The following is a 22,019-nucleotide window of genomic DNA, read 5'->3' on the forward strand; positions in this document are numbered from 1 at the left end:
TTTTTCTCTGGTACCGGGAACCGAACTCACGACCTTGCGCTTGCCAGGCAGGCGCTTTTGCCACTGAGCTAAATCCCCAGCCCCTATTATATTTCTATATAATAGGAATGGACAAAAAATTTAAGGATGCAATTTCATGTATAGTGGCATCAAAAAATAAAATTCTCAGAAGTAAATTTAACAAAAAAAAAATACAAAACTTCTACACTGAGAATTAGTAGCAGCAGCAGCAACAAGAAAATATTCTGAAAGAAATGAAAGAGAATCAAAATAAATGAACTGGATATCTTGAATTGGATATCTTAAAATTATAAACATAGCAATACTACTCAGCAACCTAGAGACAAATGATTCCTATCAAAAGCCTAATTTTTTTTTCAGAAATGGAACTGTTATTCCTAAAATCCATATATAGAATTCAAAAAGAAAGAAAATGGGGAAAGAGGATTTAAAACAGAAGGGAGGGAGACAGGAAGGAAGGGGAAGAGATTAGAAAAAGAAGCTGTATTATGTATATGTACTCACTTCCCAAGGTGACGGTAAACTGCCTGTACTGCAAACATGTACTAATAAAACAATTACATTTCTTTAAAAAATCTATATATAGAATTCAACGCATTCCAAATGACTGAAACAGTCTTGGTAAAGAGAAATCATGTTTGAGAACACTTCCTGACGTCCAAACTTACTGTGAAGTCACAGTGATTATTAGCACAATGCAAAATTGGCATAAGGACATTTAGATCAATGCAGTATTTTTCCTGTAGTACCTACACAATTAAATGCGGGAAGAATAGTCTTGATTATTGTTGTTATCTAATGTACAGTGGTACCTTGGTTCACGCATAATTTGTTTGCAAGTAGTTTGGTTTACAAACGAAGCCTTTGGCAAAAATTTATTTCTGTTTGCCAACTCTGCATCCGGTAACAAAAACAGCTGCGGTCATTTTTCTTATGCAGACACAAACGTGGCCATTTTTTCAAAATAGTGAAACAAATTAAGTTCATGAACTGAGGTACATTCATTGTGTGTGTGTATATATATATAATGTGTATATATATATATGTAGCTATATGAATTATATATCAGTAAATACATTGTTTTTAAAACCCAAAAATAATAATGAGAAAAGGAATTGTTAAAGAATCACCTTTCATCAAAAAATAATTTGAAGGCATGAATTATTATCAAGTGTAAAGTTCCTACAATTTAGAAATTATTGTATCCTAGAGCACTCAGCTCTAACATATCATGAAGCAAAAAAAGAAGGGCAGATCAAGTATATTTCAGAGAGAAAAGATCAAGGAGGGGTTCATCATTAATGTATAATAAAAATAAAGTTTACTAAATATGTATTGGCTCAGGTCTACTCTAATAGCGTTTGTGAGCCCGAGAAAGGCTTTTGGTAAACTGCAAGTGTCTACCATATCAGGAGAGTGAGAATTTGTATATCTTAGACTGAAATAGATAACTGAGAAGAAACCAAAATTTAGGAATTTTTCCTACTGGCCAAACTTTTTACTCTAACTTAATTGCAGATTTGTACCATGAACAATTGTGAGGTTAAATAACTTGCTTAAACACACTTTCTGATATGCTGAGATGTGGCATTTCAGAAATCCAAGTAAACTTTGTTCCTGGTGTTTTAAACTTAACCATTACCCAATAGTCCTGACAGCTGTCCACCAAATGGTTCAAAATCAAAAGAATGGCAGAATCAAAGCATGGTTTCAGTGGAAATTGGACTACTAATATATGGGTAATCAGAGGGGTCCAAGGAAATATATGAATATCACCCCAAGATATCTGATGTACTAAGTGTGACCTTAAAAATGCGCTAACAGTTGCCCAAATTATACTTATTTTTTAAATGCTATGTATGGACAGACACGACATTGGTTTAAATCTTTTTTTTTTATCTAAAATAATCAGACAAATAGCATTCATCACAGAGTAGATAAAGGGAAGCTAGATAAAAGGAAGAATCAAAAAATTGAAGAAATGATCACACTATGGTTAATTTCCTAGAATAATGCAATTCAGACATTATATGATTATAATAAGTACTGTCCAGGTATGTAAATCTTCACAGGCAGAAATAGGTTAGTGGTTGCACCAGGCTGGGGAAGCACTGATACTCAGAGGATGGTATATAAGTCTAGAGGTAGGAGAGTTCTGTTAGGGGTGATGGAAATATTCTAAATCCAGTTTGTGGTGATGCTTATGACTGCAAAACACTTGTCAGTATACAAGAAGCATTGCATTGTACACTGCGGTGGTTTAGTGGTGAATTCTTATTGTACATGAAGCATACGTGAATAAGTATGTTGAAAAAAATCACACATAGACAGTTTTAAAGGATGATAGATGTAAAAACAGGGGCTGTTTCTTTGAGAGGTGGCTGCCATCCACAGGAGCAAAGCATTGCAATGGAAACATCTATTTGTAAGCAACCTTATCATTTGATAATCAGAAAGCAAATGTTTAAGTAATTTACATAATAATATGAAAGGTACTTATAATTTGTGTTTGTATGTTTTGCTGTTTATGAGGCTTTAGTTTTAATTTTGAAAATTGGATAGGGTTTGGGGTTAATGTGTATTGCATTACAGTTTTGCTGTATAAAATGTAGACAAACTCCAGTATAGAATTTTTTCACAGCATGGCTGATTTTTAGAAATGGATTAGTGATGTTGAATGGTAGAGATAATTTCTCTGCAACTCTGCAACTTTGTAACCTATGGTAATTATTCCCTGATATTGCTCTGTTCCATGTGAAATGTGAGCTTTTTGGTGAATTTTATTCTTTATTAAGATAATCTTGAATCATGATTTAAATAATCCATTTATAACATAGTATGAGTGCATGTGTGATGGTGTTACTGAAACCGTTTTTGTTGTTACTAATGAAATAGTATGAAAATGGCAACTATGTCACTATAATTTCAATGACGTTTTTATGTCAAACAAGCAAACTCAGATAACATTATAGAAATTAATGCCACTGGTCTCTTTCTCACATTCCCTTTTTAAAAACAATAATTAAGTTTATTGGTACAATTTAGGCATATACAATGATCACATTCATCACAGAGAGCTTGCACCTGTACATGATACACCTTGCTTTTTTTTCCCCTCCCTTTTCCCTCCCCTTCTTTCAAACTCTTTTCCCCTTGTTTACAAAGCTTTGTTTCCATTTTATCCCTCTTTTCTCATTTTTTTACTTTTCCTTGATTCCCTTTCATTCTCTCCTTCCCACCTTTTCTTGGATTTGCAAATGACAGTCTGCCTTGAAGTCTGCTGGCACTAAGATGCTGTTCAGGTGTCCTGAGGACCTCCTTCTGAGCATTCAGAACATAGCTGCACTGATTTTAAATAGGCTTAGACCACTTGTTCTTTAAAGATGGTTCATAAGTCTGTAATGCATTGAGAAAAACCAAATGAGTGGTGTTGACCACAAATGATTTTGGTTTCTGGATTTCTAAAAGATTTACATGGCATTTAAAACTTAAGACAACTGAAAATAAATTGACTATGATATGATCCAGTTGTATCCTCTTAAACAGGTAAGAATATATAAAGTACAAATAAAAGGACAATTGCTTTTTAGCAAAGATTTGTTTTTATAGGTAAATGATATTTGAAATAAATCATTATTGTATCTCATGTCAAAAAATTAAATGTGTAGAAATTATGAGTGGAAATACAAGGATTTTTCCTTTACATCTCATCTAATATTATTAATAATGTTGATAGTTTCTTCAGTTTTACTTCAGAAATATTAGTAATCATGTACATGGAAATAAATACTATTTGATCAAAAAGATATCTTAAGAATAAAATATTTTAAAATAATATTTTAATAATGGAATTTTAAAGCATAAGGAATTTATGTATGACATTGAATTATGAAATATTAATTTATAGACTTGAATATCAAAACTACTGCAAAAACAGAAATGCATGTGAAATATTTAACCTGGTTCACCAATACTTTTGATCCTGTTTTCCTTAGCAAGTGGGATTACTGTAAACTGGTCCATCATCCAAATGCTCACCACTGACTTTGACTGCTATTTTTCCCAAGTATGTCATCTATTATTAGCAAGCTTTACAGCTTTATCCCTAAAATATATGTTAATGCTTTCCAAATCTTTGCAATTCCATTGCTTTTATACTGGACATCATGTTTTATCCAAACTTCTGCAGTAGTTTTCAAATGGTGTCTCTTTCTCATTGCTCATTTTTAGATTTTTATTTTTATTAGTGCATGTGTGCACTGCATGCTGTTTACACACCTTATGTAGAGTTGGTCAATATACATAACACATCTTCATTCTTCCATTCTCTTTTGCTCTCCTCCCTCCCCCCACCTTCCATCTCTTGATTCCCTTCCCAGTTGAGAAAGACCCATCTCTCTATTTCCTGTTATCTTTTATTTCCTCTTTATTTATGGTTTGAGTTTCTCATGTAAGAGAAACCATGCAATATTTAATTTGTGCCTGATTTATGTCACTTGACATTACGTCCAGTGCATTCATTTTCCTACAAATGACTCGTTTGTCTTTCTTTATGGCCGGTAGTGCTCTGCTCTGTAAGCACTACAGTCTCCCTTCTTATACTCTTGTGGTGTACATTCAAATCTATTCTTTTCATGGTAAAATCATATAACATATAACTTCCCTGCCTAAATGGATCCAAATCACACAATGAAATCTCAACTCTTTTCCATCACCTCCAGTTCTTCACAGATCTAGCCCTTGCAGGATCGATCTGAATAAACCTAACACCACTTTCATCTTGATTGCTGGACTCCATATGGGTTTTCCATTATTCTTAGAAGGCTCAAGTGCTACTACCTTCTGTCCTTAAAGTAGCTTGTATCTTCTCATGGAATATTCACTTTCCTCATTTCCTAACCAGTTATTCCTTCTTGTCTTTCTGGTCTAAAATTAAAATTTCCTTTTAGAAGTCTTTCCTTTTCACCTAGTCTAATCACTAGAAGCTCTCAGTGGCATTTTACTTTGACTAATATTCATCACAGCACTAAGCATTATTTGATATTTTCTTGTTTATTATCTTTTTTCCCACTAGAAATTCCATGAGACATAGAACCATTCTTTTCTTCACAACTACCTTATATTACTTGCCTAGAAAAATGCCTTACACACAGCAAATATTTAATTATATATATGCTTTCACATATATTTATCTAACTGTAATATGTAGGAAGGAGAACATTTTTACTAAAGTAAGATCAGTAGTATGCATAAAAACCAAATGATTCTCAAATCAAAAGAAGAAAAACTTTACAGGAAAAGGAAAACAAAGAAGTGCAAAGAGTTTGAATAATGACTTTTGGATTTTTATTATTGAGTATCAATCATACTTACAAACTAAGAATTTGTATGAATGATGGGGAATAGATAAATTAATAGATTAATAAATGAATCAAAATGATTTTAGGCAAATAGATGTTATGTTGTTTTTCACTGAGATCATATGTAATTTAAAGTTGATGCCATTGGGGGAAATTGGTATTTGTTACATTAATAAAATATAGAGGTTGAAATTTGAGACCTGAATCTAAATAAATGCTCATGTATTTTCAAATATAGTAAGGATATTATCTAACATGACTTAAAATAGAAGAGTCATTAATGCATTAGGTGGAGTTAAAGTTGAAAGGAAATAAAAATAATTTATGTATAAAAAAAAGGTAAATGAACTCTACTACAACTATAAGTAGCAATTATGACCTTGAATATCTGTTTTTGAATTGACTGTATATATACTCTGAAGGCTCTGCACACATTCTGACCCTTCTGTTTATTTCTACTTTGAAATGCGTATTACTTGGACTTGTCATAACCTAGGCCTTTTAGATGTTGATTTTGTAAATATTCCTTAAAGGGATTTCTCTAGAAATATTTAGCGCTTACCTGCTCTGGCCACTGCAGTTGTTGGAACTGCAGCTTTGAAATGTCTTTCGTTCTCTGCACATGGTAACTGAGTCATTAAAAGATAGAAAAGTTGAGGTGAAAGTAAGGAAACCTTTCTCCTCGTTATTCACATTCTAGATGCTAACTCAAGTAAGGTGGAAGGATGCATTTTGTGAGGCAAGTTCAACTTAGTACTTTTAGAATAAGAGTTGAGTTACAGAGTTGACACTGAATATAGACGCTTATCAAAAGGTTATTTAATGTACTAAAACAATATTAAAGAATATTTCATAATTCACATGTAATAATTTATAACCTCTTATTAAGAAGGCAAAAAAAAGAAAGAAAACCAAACCCAAAATCCTCTCCGTGCAATTGGACGCTGTGTCATCTTTAGGGGCAGGAGCGCATGTTAGATACGAACATTTTCCTTGCAATGGAGTTTCTTTTTGTAAGCACGGAGGTTCTGGGGCCCTTTTATAACACATTTTGACTAAAACTCATTGACAGACACAGTAGAAATTCATGGATATATTATTTTGCTACTACAGATTGATTGGAAGTTTGTTATTCTTTTTCTTAGAAACATTAGGGAACAACCTAGCCACATTTTTATATGGGGAGGTTTTATATTTGTATGGTTTTTGCATACTAGTTATACTTTGCTCAATTTTTTCAAGCTGAGAAGCAGGAAGAATCGTTAATTTTATAGTCAGTGTTAGAGGGCCCCCGGTCAATACAGGATTTAATCAAGGGCTTTTGAGTATGCCTCTGTGCACTTGATTTTCCATCCTTCTTTCACCCTACATAGGTAGTTAGAAGCTACTTTATTATCTTATTTTCACACAACGTTAGGACTACTGTTTAAATGAATGGCCAAGTGATTGTTATTTCTAAGCTGACAATTCAAAGAACTAATTGCTTTAAAAACCAAGAAGATATTATATGAAAGAAGAGTGTTAAAGGAATTGTAGAAGTTATTTTCTCATACAACTCAATAAGTTTGTGTCCACAGTGATGTCAACCAGTGTTTAGAAAATGTGCATCACTGTATTTCTAGACAATTTCCCACAGAAGTCTGAGTCCACAATGCAGTACCAAGTGACCCCATGTCACCTTGTTCCTTTGTATTTGCACCATGACATGACAGTTTGCATTATCTTATCTCAGTGCCCTTCATATTCTAAGGTGATGCCGCTGATAGAATGTCTTGCCTTGTATATATGGACAAGTGACCTTTAGCCCATTTCACTGGAACTATATTTATTGTCAGTTCCCTAGTTCAAATATATAAATACCATTTGGGAACTTTTGTTATTGAACAATTTTTGCTGGTTGTCGGTCACTCCAAATCATATATATATAAAATCACCAGTCTACTTGCAGATTGGAACTTGTATGTGTGTGGAATTTGTGATTATTATCCTTGGCTTGTTCCTAGTGTAGATGTGTCATGAAAAACATCATCAATACAAAGCTGTTATCCACACAGCCTTTGTAATTGTACTTAGAGCTTACTTTGCAATTTCCTAGTCTAACATCATTGCTGTTTTAGCCAATAATATTCTTGACAAGATCTAAAAAAGACTTTTGATGCTATGAATAGGATTAAGACATAAGAGAGCCAAAGCAAAAGGCATGGGAAACTTCCACATTTTAGCAATTATAAATTGTACTACTATAAACATGGGTGCACATATATCGCTGTGATATAATGTTTTCAGATCTTCTGGGGAAATACCCAGAAGGGCAATAGCTAGGTTGAATGGGACCTCTAGATCAAGTTTTCTGAGGAATCTCCAAACTGATTTCCACAGTGGTTTCACCAGTCTGCATTCCCACTAGCAGTGGAGAAGGGTGCCTATTTCTCCACAGCCTCACCAGCATTTGTTATTGTTTGATTTCTTAATGCTAGCCATTCTTACTGGGGTGAGATGAAATCTCAGTGTTGTTTTAAGTTGCATTTCTCGAATGACTAACGATGTGGAACATTTTCTCATGTATTTATTTGCCATTTGTATTTCTTTATCTGAGAAGTGTGTATTCATCTCAGATGCCCATTTTTGGATTTTGTCCCTGAATTTGGGGGGCTGATGTTTTTTAATACTTTATATATTCTAGATAGAAGACCTTTGACTGAGGGACAGTCAGCTAAAATTTTTTTCCCAATTTGTGAGTTTTCTGTTTACTTTGCTGGTGATTTCTTTAGATGTGCAGAAACTTTTCAGTAGGATGAGATCCCAGTTGTTGATTCTTTCAAGTGTTTCACATGCAATTTGGTTTTTGTTCATGAACCGTCTGCCTTGTCTCACTAGTGTAAGAACCTGAAAGAGTGAATACAAATTAGGAGGTATGATAGACATTGTGAAATGAAAAGAAAATGCTCAAAAGTAAAGACCAGCTGGGGTGTGGGAAAAGAGAAAAGAAAGAAGGTGAAATTATATATGTATGTATATACAGGATAGCTAACATAGTTGTACTACTGACTTCTATCACTTTACTGAGAGGAACAGTTAATGATTACTTATTTGATCAATCTTGCATGTCTCTATTTGTTTTCCTGAGAAACCACCTTGAAGATATCAATACACAATACAACAACCATTGTTAATTTTCTACCACTGTAGGAATTCAGTATTGTAATTCAGTATTGCTTGTATTGATCTTATGTATTGTACCTGTAATTCAGTATTGCTTGTGTTGTCCTTATGCTATTTTGTAAATGGATGTCTGTTTGTTAATATGTTTTCCTTCTTTTACTTTTAAAATAAATTGAAAAAAAAAATGGCATGGGAAAAATAAACACAATTCTTCAGGTGAGGTTAAATAGAAGAATAAAATTAGATGAAGAAAAGCATTCATATCAAATATCTCAAACTGCTTTCATTAGTGCTTTGAATTTTCACTACAGAGATCTTTTATCTCACTGAGCCATTTATTCAAAGGTATGTCACTTGTGTATTATTTTTCGAATAAATCCCTCTTCTCTGCGTCAGTCATGTTGTGAGACTTTGGGCCCTCCTTGTTAAATACAAACTTCCTTTGAGAGAAAGCATCTCAAAGTACAATGTACATTTTTAAAGCTCTATTTTCATAAAAACAGAAACAAGCCAACAGGACAAACTACAGAGTCCTAAAGAAACCCACATATATATCCACCTAATGACAAAGACAAAGATAAATAATGGAGAAGGAATAAGTTGTTGAATGAATCATGTCAGGAAAACTGGATATAACTCATACACATGCAAAATATAAGTGTACTCCTACCTTTTACCATGTAGAAATTGAAGTCAAAGTGGAGCAGAGACTTAAAAATAGAGCTGGGGATGTAGCTCAGTGGTAGAGCACTCGCCTTTCACATTCCATCGCTACTAACTCAAAACAACAGAAAAGACTTATACCCGAAACCATAAAGTTCTTAGAGAAAACATAGGGAGAGACACACTGACATTGATCTCAGCAATGATTTTTTTTATTTGACACCAAAACACAGGCAACAGGAGCAAAAATAAACAGATGAGACTACATGAAATTAAATGTTTCTTCAATGCAAAGGAAATTATAGCAAAATGAAGAAGCAACCTGTGTAGTGGGGAAAAATATTTGTAAACCACTTATTGAAAAAGAGGGAAGGGGGAGGGAAGAAAAGAGGGGGACAAAAAGAGAAGTAGCTGTGTTTCATACACGTACCACCTTCTCACCATGAATCTGATTATGTACTGCAAAGATAAGCTAATAAAAACAAGTGCTTTTGAAAACTCATACAGTTCAATAGTAGGAAACCAAATAACCTAAGAAAAATGGATGAGGAATGAAGATATAGACATTTTGCCAAAAGAAGTATTCAAATCATTCTATAAGTTCTGAAGAAATAAGTACTAACATCTCCTACTGCAATTACAGATTTCTCTTTAATTCTGTCAGTTTTACTTGATGTGTTGTTTTCCATTATAAAGCACAAGAACGTTGTGGTTGTTATTTCTTCCCGATGAACCTACTTTTTATTGGATTTTCTCTTTTCTCAGACATTTTCAATCAAATATCATTGCATTTTATGTTTAATGTTTGCATTTTTTTTCATAATATGCATTTCATTTTTCTTTGTCTTTAAGTTAAAATTACATCTCTGCTGGCAATCTTTAGTGGATCTTGATTTTTTAAAAATCTATTGCAGTAATCTTTTCAATTGAATATTTAGAACATTAATACTTAATTATTGATTAACTATCTTGATTATTTTAACAGGCCTCCTATTTTATTATTTGATTTCTATTCTATTATATGTCATGTGTTTTCTTCCTGGTTTTCTGATGATTCAAAGGTTATTTAAAAATTTTATTTAATTTCATCTTGATTGACTTATCTTTTGGAGTTTTAATTAATTCTCTGAATTATATTATTTGTCTAGGACATAGTGTACAAATCCTTAACTTTCCTTAGTTTACTTAATGTTAGTGTCACATGACTTCATACAAACTATGGAAATTAAATACCATAGTTCACTTAATCTTACCACAAATCAAATACAATTGTTCACTTAATCTTACCACCCTTTATGGTATAACACTCATTTACATTACATGTTTTGGATGTGGGCACATCAAATATGAAGTTGTGATTTTCTGGGTTCTATCCTGAGAATGTTGATATTTTCGTTTTAGCATTAAACACTACTTGATGTTTTTCACCCTGAGGTGCATCAAGTTCTCTTTTGTTTAATTTTGTCCAGCTATTAGAATCCTACCCCAACATGTCAGTTATTGGACATCTTTACGTGTAGTTTTTTTTTCTGCAAAGGCAACCCCTATAATATCTAATATATAATTTATCAATATTGAGATAAACATCAACATTTATATGAAGAATTTCACTTAGTATCTATAGCCCACGGTAAAGGCGTTTATACTAAAGTGAATAGCTCTATTTGACATAGTAACGCAAATGAGACTCTCAAACAAGTGAGATAACACGAGCCAAAGATAAGAAGTACCAAGTACCATTGAGATGTAATGACTATTTTATTTAAAGTGTAGGGCTATCAACAGGAATAATGGAAAATATTGGGAATATAGAAAGGAAATTGAAAGATGTTAAGAAGAAAGTTTATTATCCATTTCTCAATGCCAAGTTGAAGAGTACTCTTGAACCCTTTCAGCTTTCTTTAGAGAAAATGTCTATTAGATATATATTTACTGAAAGCCTCTCTCCTGTACTAGGTGTTCTTCTAAGTGTTTGGCATAGAGAAGAAAGATGACAGGATCTCTGCCTGCACAGAGCTGTGGAACTCATCCTCAGTCTGTACAAAGACATTTATTAACTTCCAAGTCTTGCACATTCTACTAGAATCCTTACCTTAAAACAATGCAGATAATAGAGTTGCTCTCCTGTTTGTCAGTTACTCTCCTCTACTAGTCAGTGTGCCTATTGGCTAAGGTGACCACACAACTTATTGTCCAGTGTATGTCACTCTAAGAGTGAAAGAAGTTGCTGTTAATAAATTCAGTTAGGATCTCAGGTGTACACTGGGACTTCCTGTGGTAAACTTGAGTGAAGACATATAACAGTTCCCTTTGTTAGTAGTAATTCCCATAGGAATGCATTTATCAACAGGCTATGGCCCCCATTTTTTTCTTTTTCATGTTTTACCTATTTGCTATGTGCCTATTAGACATGAATTTACCCACATGTTTCATCCTTAGCTGTCTTGTATCCACATTTCCTCATCCTGCCCCCGCAAACTCTTTATCTTATTACCTGTCTTCAGTGGGGATTTGGTGAATCAGCCTAGCAAGACTCTCCCTCAGTGAGCGGGTTTCTCCTAATCATTTTCCATCCACTAATCCCCCACTCTGCCTGTTGGCTATACATCATCATTTATTTTGATGTATTTAGAAGTGAGCTTAATATCTCCCCTCTACTGAATAACCACTGCAGTTCAGCAAACAATTCTGCTTACAAATAGAGTGTAAGAAACTGAAAGAGTGAATAAAATCCAAAAGGTACAATAGATACTGTGGAAGGGAAACTGCTCAAGAGGAACGAATGACTGGGTTGGGGAAAAGGAGAAAAGAAAGAAAGAAGGAAAGGAGGGGCTGGGGATTTAGCTCAGCGGCAAAAGCGCCTGCCTGGCAAGCGCAAGGTCGTGAGTTCGGTTCCCGGTACCGGAGAAAAACCAAAACAAAAAAAAAAAAAACAGAAAGAAGGAAAGGAAAGAATATATACATACACATATTAATATATATAATATATATGTATATGCATATACATATGCAAGATACTTAAGATAATTGTACTGCTAAATTTCTATTGGTTTATTGAAAGGAACAATAAATGCTTAATTGTCAGATCAATTTTTCATGTCTATACATGGTAATCCAAACAATTACTTTGAAGATAACAATATGCAGTACAACAACCATTATTAATTTCCTATCATCTTGTTTTGAAATTCTGGGTTTTTTATTCTCTTTAAAAAAAAAAATTGGTTAAGAGCATCTTTGTCAGCTTTGTCTAGAACGTTTTATCCCATCTCTGCCCAGATAAGTGATTTACTCTGGCACGGATAGGATAAAATATTTTTTCTGTGGCTTTATGGCTCTTTGTATAAAACTTAATATTTGCCTCAGTGTTTTATCAACCTTGCCTCCTTCACTAGAATGTAACTGTTGGGAAAGAAGGGACAGTTTTTATTTTTTTAAGACCCTGGTTCAAAGTAAATTCCCAGTATTTTTTCAATTAAGTCAAATCAAACATTACACTTGTAAAACTATACTCAAATGAGGTGACCTTATTGTTATCATTTGTATTTCTGATATCCAATAATTTTTCCAGGCAATTACCCTACAATTCATGCATATCTTGGACATAAATATGTAATAATAAGAATTTAGAAGATATCATTTGATAAATAACTAATAAATAGTTTATGTGTCATTAAATACAGATACTACTTAATCTACTGATATAGTTAAAATAAGAGGTGGAATAGAGAATAGGAGAGGAAGAAAGGTCAATTAAGTTTCATTTGGAGGAAAAATCTATAATACATATTAATAAAGCTTAAGTGGTACACAAAACTATTAGATATTGTATACTGAGATAAGAAGGGCTGCTGTTAGAGGGAATAGATTTCTGGCCGCAAACAAAAGCTTGTTAAAGTGCCCAGTTTAAAATATATGTAAAAGATCTGACCGGGCGTGGTGTCACATGCCTGTAATCCCAGCACTCAGGAGGCTGAGGCAGAAGGATTGTTGTGAGTTCAAGGCCAGTCTGGGCTACAAAGTGAGCTCAAGTTCTGCCTAAACTGCATAGTGAGACTGTCTCAGAAAGACTAAAACAAACAAACAAAAAGATTTATAAGCAAAATTGTTGAATTTGAGAGTGATTAGCATAGACATTGGCTTTTATGTCATGTTCACTTAGAACACAGAGAGAGATGAAGGAGGCCTGGTGTCAAATCCTCAGGAAATTCAACAGGATGACATTTCATAGAAGAGAAAATGCTTGGAAACAAAACTAGGGGGGAACTATGGAAAAGAAAAGGTAGTACAGGATGGCACTCCAGAGTCTGAAAAAGGAGGTTTCAAGAGAGATGGATGCCTAAGGAAGTAAAATGCCACTGAGATTTCCAGAATCGCTAAAACAGAAAAAGTGTCTTTTGTATTTAATATCATAAAAGTTGTTATGATTTAGATCAAGAATGTAACACAAAGGCTTCGTGTGCTCATCAGCAGGGTTTCAGGAAAAGGATGGAAGCCTGGGGTGATATAAGTGACAGCTGCCATGGGATGGGGTCTGGTTAGGATGGACAGGTTTCGGGGGTGACGTGGAAGGGTCTCCTTTCCCGCTCCTTGCTTCTTTCTGCTGCCTGACCATCAGACACGGCAGCTCCTCTGCCCAGGCCCTTCATGGTGCTGTGTCTGCGTTTAAGCCTCCCTGACATGGACCAAAAATTCTGAATCTGTGAGCCAAAATAAATCTTATCTGCTTTGAATGGGTATTTCCCAGTGATAAGAGAATGACTAAGACAATACTCTTTAATAGAACAGTTTGGATGGTTTAGTGGTAAAAATAGAAGTAAAATATATTTCCTTTTTATTTTAAAGAAAAAAAAGACAATAACAAAAAACATAGACAAAAACAAAGCAGCACAAAAACAATAAAAACAAATAGGATTTCAAAACAAGATGATAGAAATTAACAGTGGTTGTTATATTACGTACTGTTATCTTCAACGAATTAAAAATAATTTAAAAAATTAGAAATGATACAGAGCTTCACTAAACAAAATTCATCTATGATTGCTATATTGCATATTGTCTTCAAATTAGTTGTTGAGATTAGCAGGTATAAACATGCAAAATTGGTCAAAAAAAATAAATTAAGCATTAACTTCCTTTCAACAAACCTATAGACATCAGCAGTACAATTATCCCAGCTATCCTTGTATATACATATATGTTTTTTCCCTTCCTTCCTTCTTTCTTTCTTTCTTTTCTCCTTTCCCTCATCCTACAATGTTTTTGATTTGAAAAATTCATAGAAGCCAAAGAAAAGGACTCCGGTCATGCAAAGATGTAATGCCTTCAATGATTTCTATTCTAAAACTGAACAAAATCTTTGCATGGTGTCTGGGCAGTGAACCGAGGTAGTGTGGCTGTGGTTATGAATGTAGCATTGCTGAATGTGGAGGTTAACGTGTTGAGAATGTCCCCTTTGTTTATCAGGTTAGAAGAGGATTCGTAAGCAGACCGACAAGTTTCTAAATTTGGCCATAGAAAAATCAGCATTTCCAATGGTTGGCTCCTCTTTTAACAAAATAGGAGAAATATCATCTTCAAACAAAATATGCACATGAGAGAATGTTCTTCTGTGCTCTGCTTTTTAATTTCCAATGAATATTGAGGGTGAAAAAGTGCTGTATTTTCCTCATTATTAAATCATATGGCTCTTTGAGCACTGTCCTATTGATGGAATTAAAGAGATAAGTCTCTTGGTTTGCATATCAAATATAATGAAGAAATAGCTAACATATATCTCACTCTTTATCAGGTCCTGTTTTTATACTCATATAGTACATTTTACTAGCATTTTATATTATATTAAGTCGTTTAAAACTGTAAGAACCCTGTAAGTTAGGTATCTATTCTATGTATTACAGGACACTGAAGGCCAGAGAATTTTATAACTTCCCTAGTCTATATAGTGATACAACTAGGCTTTAGATCCAGTCACATTGACTCCAAATCCTTGGCTTTTACCTGTTTCAAGTAATACTACTCACAACCAACAGATTTACCTGCCCATTTGTCTACTCATCCTTCCAACAAATATACTCATTGAGCATACATTTTTTGCTGAATTGCGTGACCCTATAAACCAAGTTCTCTGTAAAATACTAGGCCAGAGACTAGCAATGTAGGATCAACAATGGTCCGAAGTGTTAAGAAGCTTTGCATCTACTAAATACTATAGCAAGAACTATGGCATAGATTAGCAATAACTTTATTTCCATTTTTCCTTCAATTCTCTCCTTTCTAACCATTTTCCTTTCTTAGTTTCTTTGTCTACCTGAATAAAACATTTTGATGGCAACTATCATTGTTTTCCAGAGTTAAGGAAAATAACATAAAACTGACTATCATTGCAGTGTCCTTGGTAAATATTACTAGATTATTAAATGAAATGAGGCCTAAAACTGCCATCATATCTTGGCCCCTTACATAACCAGCCAAGCTCACTTGTACATAAACAGTCTTAACGCCTAACTTAAGGAGAGTATTTTTGTAACACATGGCTAAGCCGCATTCCCACCAGAGCAACTAAGGTTCACTCAGTTGCAGGCAGGCATTTGGATTCAACTATGTTTGAGTAAGGCAAATATTGACCTGTAAACAACCAAGCTGCTTCTGTACCTGTCACTTCTGCTTTCCGTATAAATTCTTCCTGCCAGAGCCGTGAAGCAAAGCTCTTGAACTTCCTCGATTCTGGTTCTGGCTCTGGACGGTGCTCATTCATGAACTGCTTTTTGCTGAGTTACACTCTGCTCAGTTGAATTTCTCTAAAGTTATTATTTTAGCAAACTATGTATATGAGAAGATATGTATAAGAGAAAATGTAAAATATGTATAAAAAACATGTATAAGAGAAGGTGCTATTATTGAATCAGTACAAGTTAAATAATTATTAGAGATAAAAGAGAAAATGTAGAAATCCACTTCAATGCATTCATGTGTTAAACAATTCTAATAGTCATTTTCCTCTGCAAAATTCTGAGTTGCAATATAAGTTGAGGAAAGTGGTGTTTAGCAAAGTAAATAACAGGTTCTCGTCAGTTTTATTAATATAGCTTTGGAAAGAATTTGGGCCAAAAATAAGCTTAGATCATGTTTTATGCGTATCTGCTGTCTTATGTAGGTCAGGAGTCTACAGATGAAACTGAGGATGAAGAATTGGATACCAGTTTTAGTATATCATCTGTCAAACTGCCCATATGCACTTCGGGTCCACTGAAGTATGCTGAAGCACTGAAAGAAAAGCAAGTTTATTTTCCTGCCCTCACCCAGCCATCTTCTATTACTCATCCAAAACCACTAATTAAAAAAGACACAGTATCGGAGAGGAAGACAAGAAAGCGATTTACTACACAGGGACCTAGTATAAAACTTCAAATGCTTAACGATGTTGATGAATATTACACAGAAGAAAAGAAACAGGAACGCCATACTGAAAAAGTAAAAACTGTAGCCATGGCACGTGCTGCCCAAAGAAGAATTAGCCTAGCTGTTGAAAAAAATTTAAACAAGAAAAAATGTATTGAACAGAAGCTAATTGAAAGACATAAGGAGACAATTCAGAGAGGTGTACAGCAACTTTTGCAGGAAAGGTTAAACTATCTCGCAAAAGTTAAAGAGAGAAGAACTCTCTTTCTAGAACAGAAGTACCAAAAGGCCGAAGAAAACTTATTAATTCAAAGCTTAAATAATGAGCGCACCCTTTTGCTCAAAGGAATGGTTAAAATCGACAGGTTGAACAAGAATGAAGCTGTCCTAAGAGAGAAAAAATTGATTGTTCAGGAAAAACTTAAAGCCGAAAAATATCAGAAGATTTTACTTAAGCATATGAAGGAATTTAGGTAAGTGTAGTTTATATGATAATAGCTTTTAAGTCAATCACACGTGAATATTTCATACTAAATACTGAGTTCTAATAAATGACATTTTGCTTGTGGTATGGTACATTCTAATTTGGATAATGTAAACAGACAGGAGAAATAATGCACTAATATATTGTCAAAGCTTAGACAATAAAATAATGCCTTCCTTCCTCCCTCTCACTCTTATTGCTCAAAACCAAGCTAAGTTCAGTTGTTCTTGTCCTAAACAACATTATCACCAGCCTTTTGACCATTGCTGGAAACCTGAGCCCTTCACAGCTCAGCTTCTCTGTGTCATTATCTAATGTGTTTTCCTATGAGTTACTGCTAGAAGGAGTGTTCCAATGGGTCCTTTTTCAGTACTACTTCTTCTCTGCCATTTCAAACTCTCTTCATATAAGAATTCACACTCTCTCTAGTCTCCATTCCTCCTGGCACATCTGTTCACTAACCTATGAACTTCAACTGTTTTTAAATAAACTTCTGATTTTATCATTTCATACTGCAGTATGTTGATAGTTTGCTATTCCCAAAAGAATGAAGTTTAATATCTGAGTGGCATTTCAGAAAATGTGCTCTTCACTAATATCGTCTCACATTAAAATTTTCCACTAGCTTCTGCCCTCTTCACCTAAAAGTGCTCGCTGTAGAGAAAATAAATTAGTCTCCACTATCCAATTTTCAACTTTCTTATCTCTAAGTTTGCTGATGCTTTTCTCTCAAATATGCACTCTGGTAGGGCACTGTATATTAAATGTATACATTATATATGTTACCCAACAAGAATCTCTATGGTGTTATGCAAATCATAATACTTTGGGGTATTCAAATTAGTGAGTAAGTAGTGATTAAATGTGAAGGAAAAGACATCCTTTCCTCTAAAGAAATACATCACAAGTGTATGATACTTGTCTTTGTGCAGCTAGATTTCATGCTTTTATTCCCCATCATTTCAAATCTAACAATTTTCAGTAAAGAACCTATATCATAGTTACTTAGCATGTGGAGTGCTTTATAAAATAATCTGGCTCATCCTTCCACTTCGGGGCCTACTACTGTGCCTCATTAACAAATTCAGTAAATATTTATCAAGAAAAACAAGTATAAATTCCATTTAGTAATAGACATAACTTAATTTAAACCATTCTATAACTCTAAGATGTCTAAATATTTTTGCTTATCTATTATCAACATATGAGTTACTAGAATGAGACACTGTATATTTTTCCAAAGCTTGTATAATGAACATTATGTGTGTGTGTATATGTGTGTGTGTGTGTATGTGTGTGCTGGGGATTAAACTCAGGTACTTGGGCTCACTCAGCAAGCACCTTTTACCAAGGAGCTGCGTCTCCAGCTAGGATTATTAAATGAATTATATAGAAATATAATTAACCAAGCTATGAAACTAGCATCACTAGCAACTGGAATAGTTATCCATGTTGGCATGAGTGCTTTCTTCATGGCAATAAACTTTATCCACACTTTTTTCCTTTCCCTTACTTATCATCCCTTTTTCTTTACCAAGGAGTCCTTATTTTCAGTTCACAGAGTACTTATAACCAAGCAGTAATTCACTTTTAGATCTTAAAGATTCCTATAACCAGTAATATAGGGACATAAACATCATGTGGCTTAAGAAACTGAAAATTTAGTTGTATGTGAGGAATAAGGCAATAAGACAACCAGAGTCAAATAACTGTACAAACAATAATACAAAAACTATCAGAGAATTAAAATTTCTGGTAGGTAATAAGCACGAGTGATTAAATATTTCCTTTCTCATCTATCGGTAGGTTCATACTTGAGATGCTTATAAAACAGACACATTCACTAGAGAAAAATTTAACAAATTTATTCAATCAAAAATTTTACTAGGCATGGAAACCTTCAGAAATGAAGAACCAAATGTTAAGAGAAAACTGTTTTTATGCCTAGAATTTTGATAAAGAATGGATTATTGAATATAAATTCAGTTGGACAAGAAGGATGTATGACCTAAATGGTGCTTGACTGGGCGAAACTGCGCAAGTTCCTGTTCTTTGTGACCTCTTTGTGTAATATTCCTTCCCTCCAGTTACAGTACGGGACATCTGTCACAGTGTCTTTAGAAAAGAAGGGACAAGAGAACTTCAGGGAAATCTTTCTGCTTCTACAGTTTTCTCAATTTCCTTCCATTTGAAAAACTCAGTATGCTAACGTACCATATTTTTGGATAGCGTTTCCTGCATGCCATCAAGACTTTGACAAAGATGACTTAACTAAGCATCAAAGTGTTCATTCACTTCAGCTTCCTCTGCCCTCGCACACAAAAATGAGTAACACTCTTTCTTCTCTGAGAACTCACAGTCCAATGGCAAACAGAAGCATACATTTGAATTCCCACAAAAAATAGAAGAAAAAGTACACTTACCTATTAGATCTGGGGAAAGGACAGATAGTGAGAGACCATCAAATGAGCGAGTTCATAAAGTTCAGGACAGGTAAAGTGTGAGGAGAAAAACGAGGTGATGAACATTTTTATGGAAGAAGGATTATGCAGGAAAGTAGTGAAAATGTAATTCCTTGAGAAACATGAACTCAATTAGAAAAAGTCACTAAGTCTCAGTGGACAGTTACATGGTAAAGACCTTTACGAATTCCATAGAGAGAAGTGGTGAATTTTAAAGGTGGAGTTGACCATGTAACCTTCTTTTCAAGAAATGGGTTAGAAAACGATCCCTAGGAGAAACTTTGGCTAATCTGTCTCAGAAAATGCAAAAAAAAAAAAAATTATGAAGATTTTTGATTTAAACTAAAGTTATTGAAATAGAAGCTCAAAGAAAATTGACTCAAAATGTTTCAGTCTGTATGTTATTGCCTTAAATTTCATTAGCTATTAAAGAATATATTTTAGGACCATAGAATATATGGCTCATACCAATATAACAACCACAGTGCACAACCAGAATTTTTACACAGTGCACAACCACAAGTTTTATTTAATCTAGTAAAGAAAAACAAAATAAGATGTTACAACTAGACCAAATGAGGATTTAGAGTATGAATATATATATATGGAAAAGAAAGAATATGGAAATAAATTTATAAGTATATTCCTAGCTAGTCAGTATCTACTGGAAAATAATCAACGGTAAACTCACTGGACAAAATGTGCTTACATTTTTATTTAAGAGAGAATCACACTATTCACAGTTTCTTCAATTAACAATATAGTAAGATAACTCAAAGAGATTGAAAGGCATAGACATATTTGTATGGTATGTGAGACAGAACCCCAAGTAATTTATCTTTACCCTTTTGGAATCTTTCACACATGTTTTCCTATTTTGGAGCTAACCAACAAGTTTTACACTAGTCATATTTTAATTGGCCTGTCTTTCTGTCTATCTATCTAACTGAACTGTCTTCTCTTGTAAGTTTCTGCCAAGATATAATCCTTGAAATCATGCAGGAATAAGCCCATGTGTTGGTTATATAAGTATACCTCCAGAATATTATTGGGTGTTACTCTAAATGTATTAAAATATTGTAATATTGATAAAAGAACTTAGAAAGGAACCATGACTAAAAAAAATAAACTTTGATAGCTTTATTCAGTTCTGATACCTTTTTAGGCTGTTGATCTTCGCTAAAATATCAGTCGGTTGACCCAAAAGCATTCTGATGAATCTCAATAATTACTGAAATCATTATGGAAAATATTTCTACTGCTGTGGAATTAGGGAGAAAAAAAAGAAAAAGAGAAATTCAAAAGGTCTAATTTAGCAATTTGATAAATTAGTCACAGGAGAATTTAGGCATGAATTAGAGAGGCTGAAATGAGAGAACCTGAACACCTGAGAAAAGCAGGCCATGGGGTCCCCTGAATGTTCTTCTTGTCCACACTCTAGAAAGTGATGACTCAACTCAGCGCAGGACAGCAGGGTTTGCATTTTGAAGTTAGAGTGAAAGTCTATCGAGCCAGGTGGCTGTACAGTTCTGTTATTTTCTCCTTATTTGGTCCAGGTGTATCACATATTATCTTCGGTACTCACTAGGGCCTTCATATTCTTATTTGTAAAGCTTTCCTGCAAACAACCTTTGCCATAATCATGGTTAACTTCCAAATTTATGAGAATGACACGACCAATTGCCTTTCACATTATTGAATTTCTCCAATCTTTATCACACCTGACTTTAGTTTTTTCGGTTCGTAAAAATATTTTCAGTAAAACCACAAGTAAATTAACAATACTAGTCAATAAAATAAATGCAAATAATAATTATACTAGGTAAAGCAATATAATTTAGTGCAAATGACAGAAAGAAACACATGCAATATGGGCCCATCGCTGTTCCTTGCCATCTTATTGCATACAAAATTGTGGTAATCTGTATCCTAGAATTTCAGCAGATCCATGATGAGGATGGTGCTACAAGACTCAAAGTGAGTATAAAATTATTGACACACCTGTCTGGAAGTGAGCAAGAGAAGTGGCAGCTCCAAAACAAAATGTTTTGCATTTCAACCAGAACTAATTCCAAATGCAGAAAAGGGCGATGATATTCTAAGAATCATGAACAAATTGCTCCCTACTCACAGTGCTTTTTTTGTCAAATATTTATATTAAAAATGTTGAAATAGAAGTAAGAAGGAAAACAAACTATTTCACTGTTCCTTTTTTAATTCAGATCTTGCTATGTAGTAGTAATATGGCCACAAGTAGATTCTAACAAATGTAAACTTATCAGAAAGTGAAGCCAAAAAAATTAATCCTGTGTTGTCTAGTATTTCCAATACTGGGATGAAAACAAAAGGTATATACTTGCATGATCTACAAAGTATTAATTGTGTAATTTCTGTGATTTCCCATGCAGTTTAAATGCTTTGTATTTTAATTGAAATTGACATTTCAAGTATTAGATAAAAGTGGCT

The 22,019-nt window shown here is 33.8% G+C and overlaps 1 protein-coding gene across 2 annotated transcripts in view; it reads left to right on the forward strand.

Annotated features, from left to right (window-relative positions):
- Positions 1–22,019, forward strand: part of Lrriq3 (leucine-rich repeats and IQ motif containing 3) — a 146,780-nt gene that overhangs the window by 121,038 nt on the left and 3,723 nt on the right. For both annotated transcript variants that reach the window (XM_013514453.1, XM_013514454.1), the window contains exon 7: positions 16,363–17,080. In XM_013514453.1, coding sequence (XP_013369907.1) covers positions 16,363–17,080 — 718 coding nt within the window. The remainder of the gene's footprint in view (positions 1–16,362; positions 17,081–22,019) is intronic.

The sequence above is a fragment of the Chinchilla lanigera genome, unplaced genomic scaffold (assembly GCF_000276665.1).
Source record: "Chinchilla lanigera isolate Chin_1 unplaced genomic scaffold, ChiLan1.0 scaffold00022, whole genome shotgun sequence".
NCBI lineage: Eukaryota > Metazoa > Chordata > Mammalia > Rodentia > Chinchillidae > Chinchilla > Chinchilla lanigera.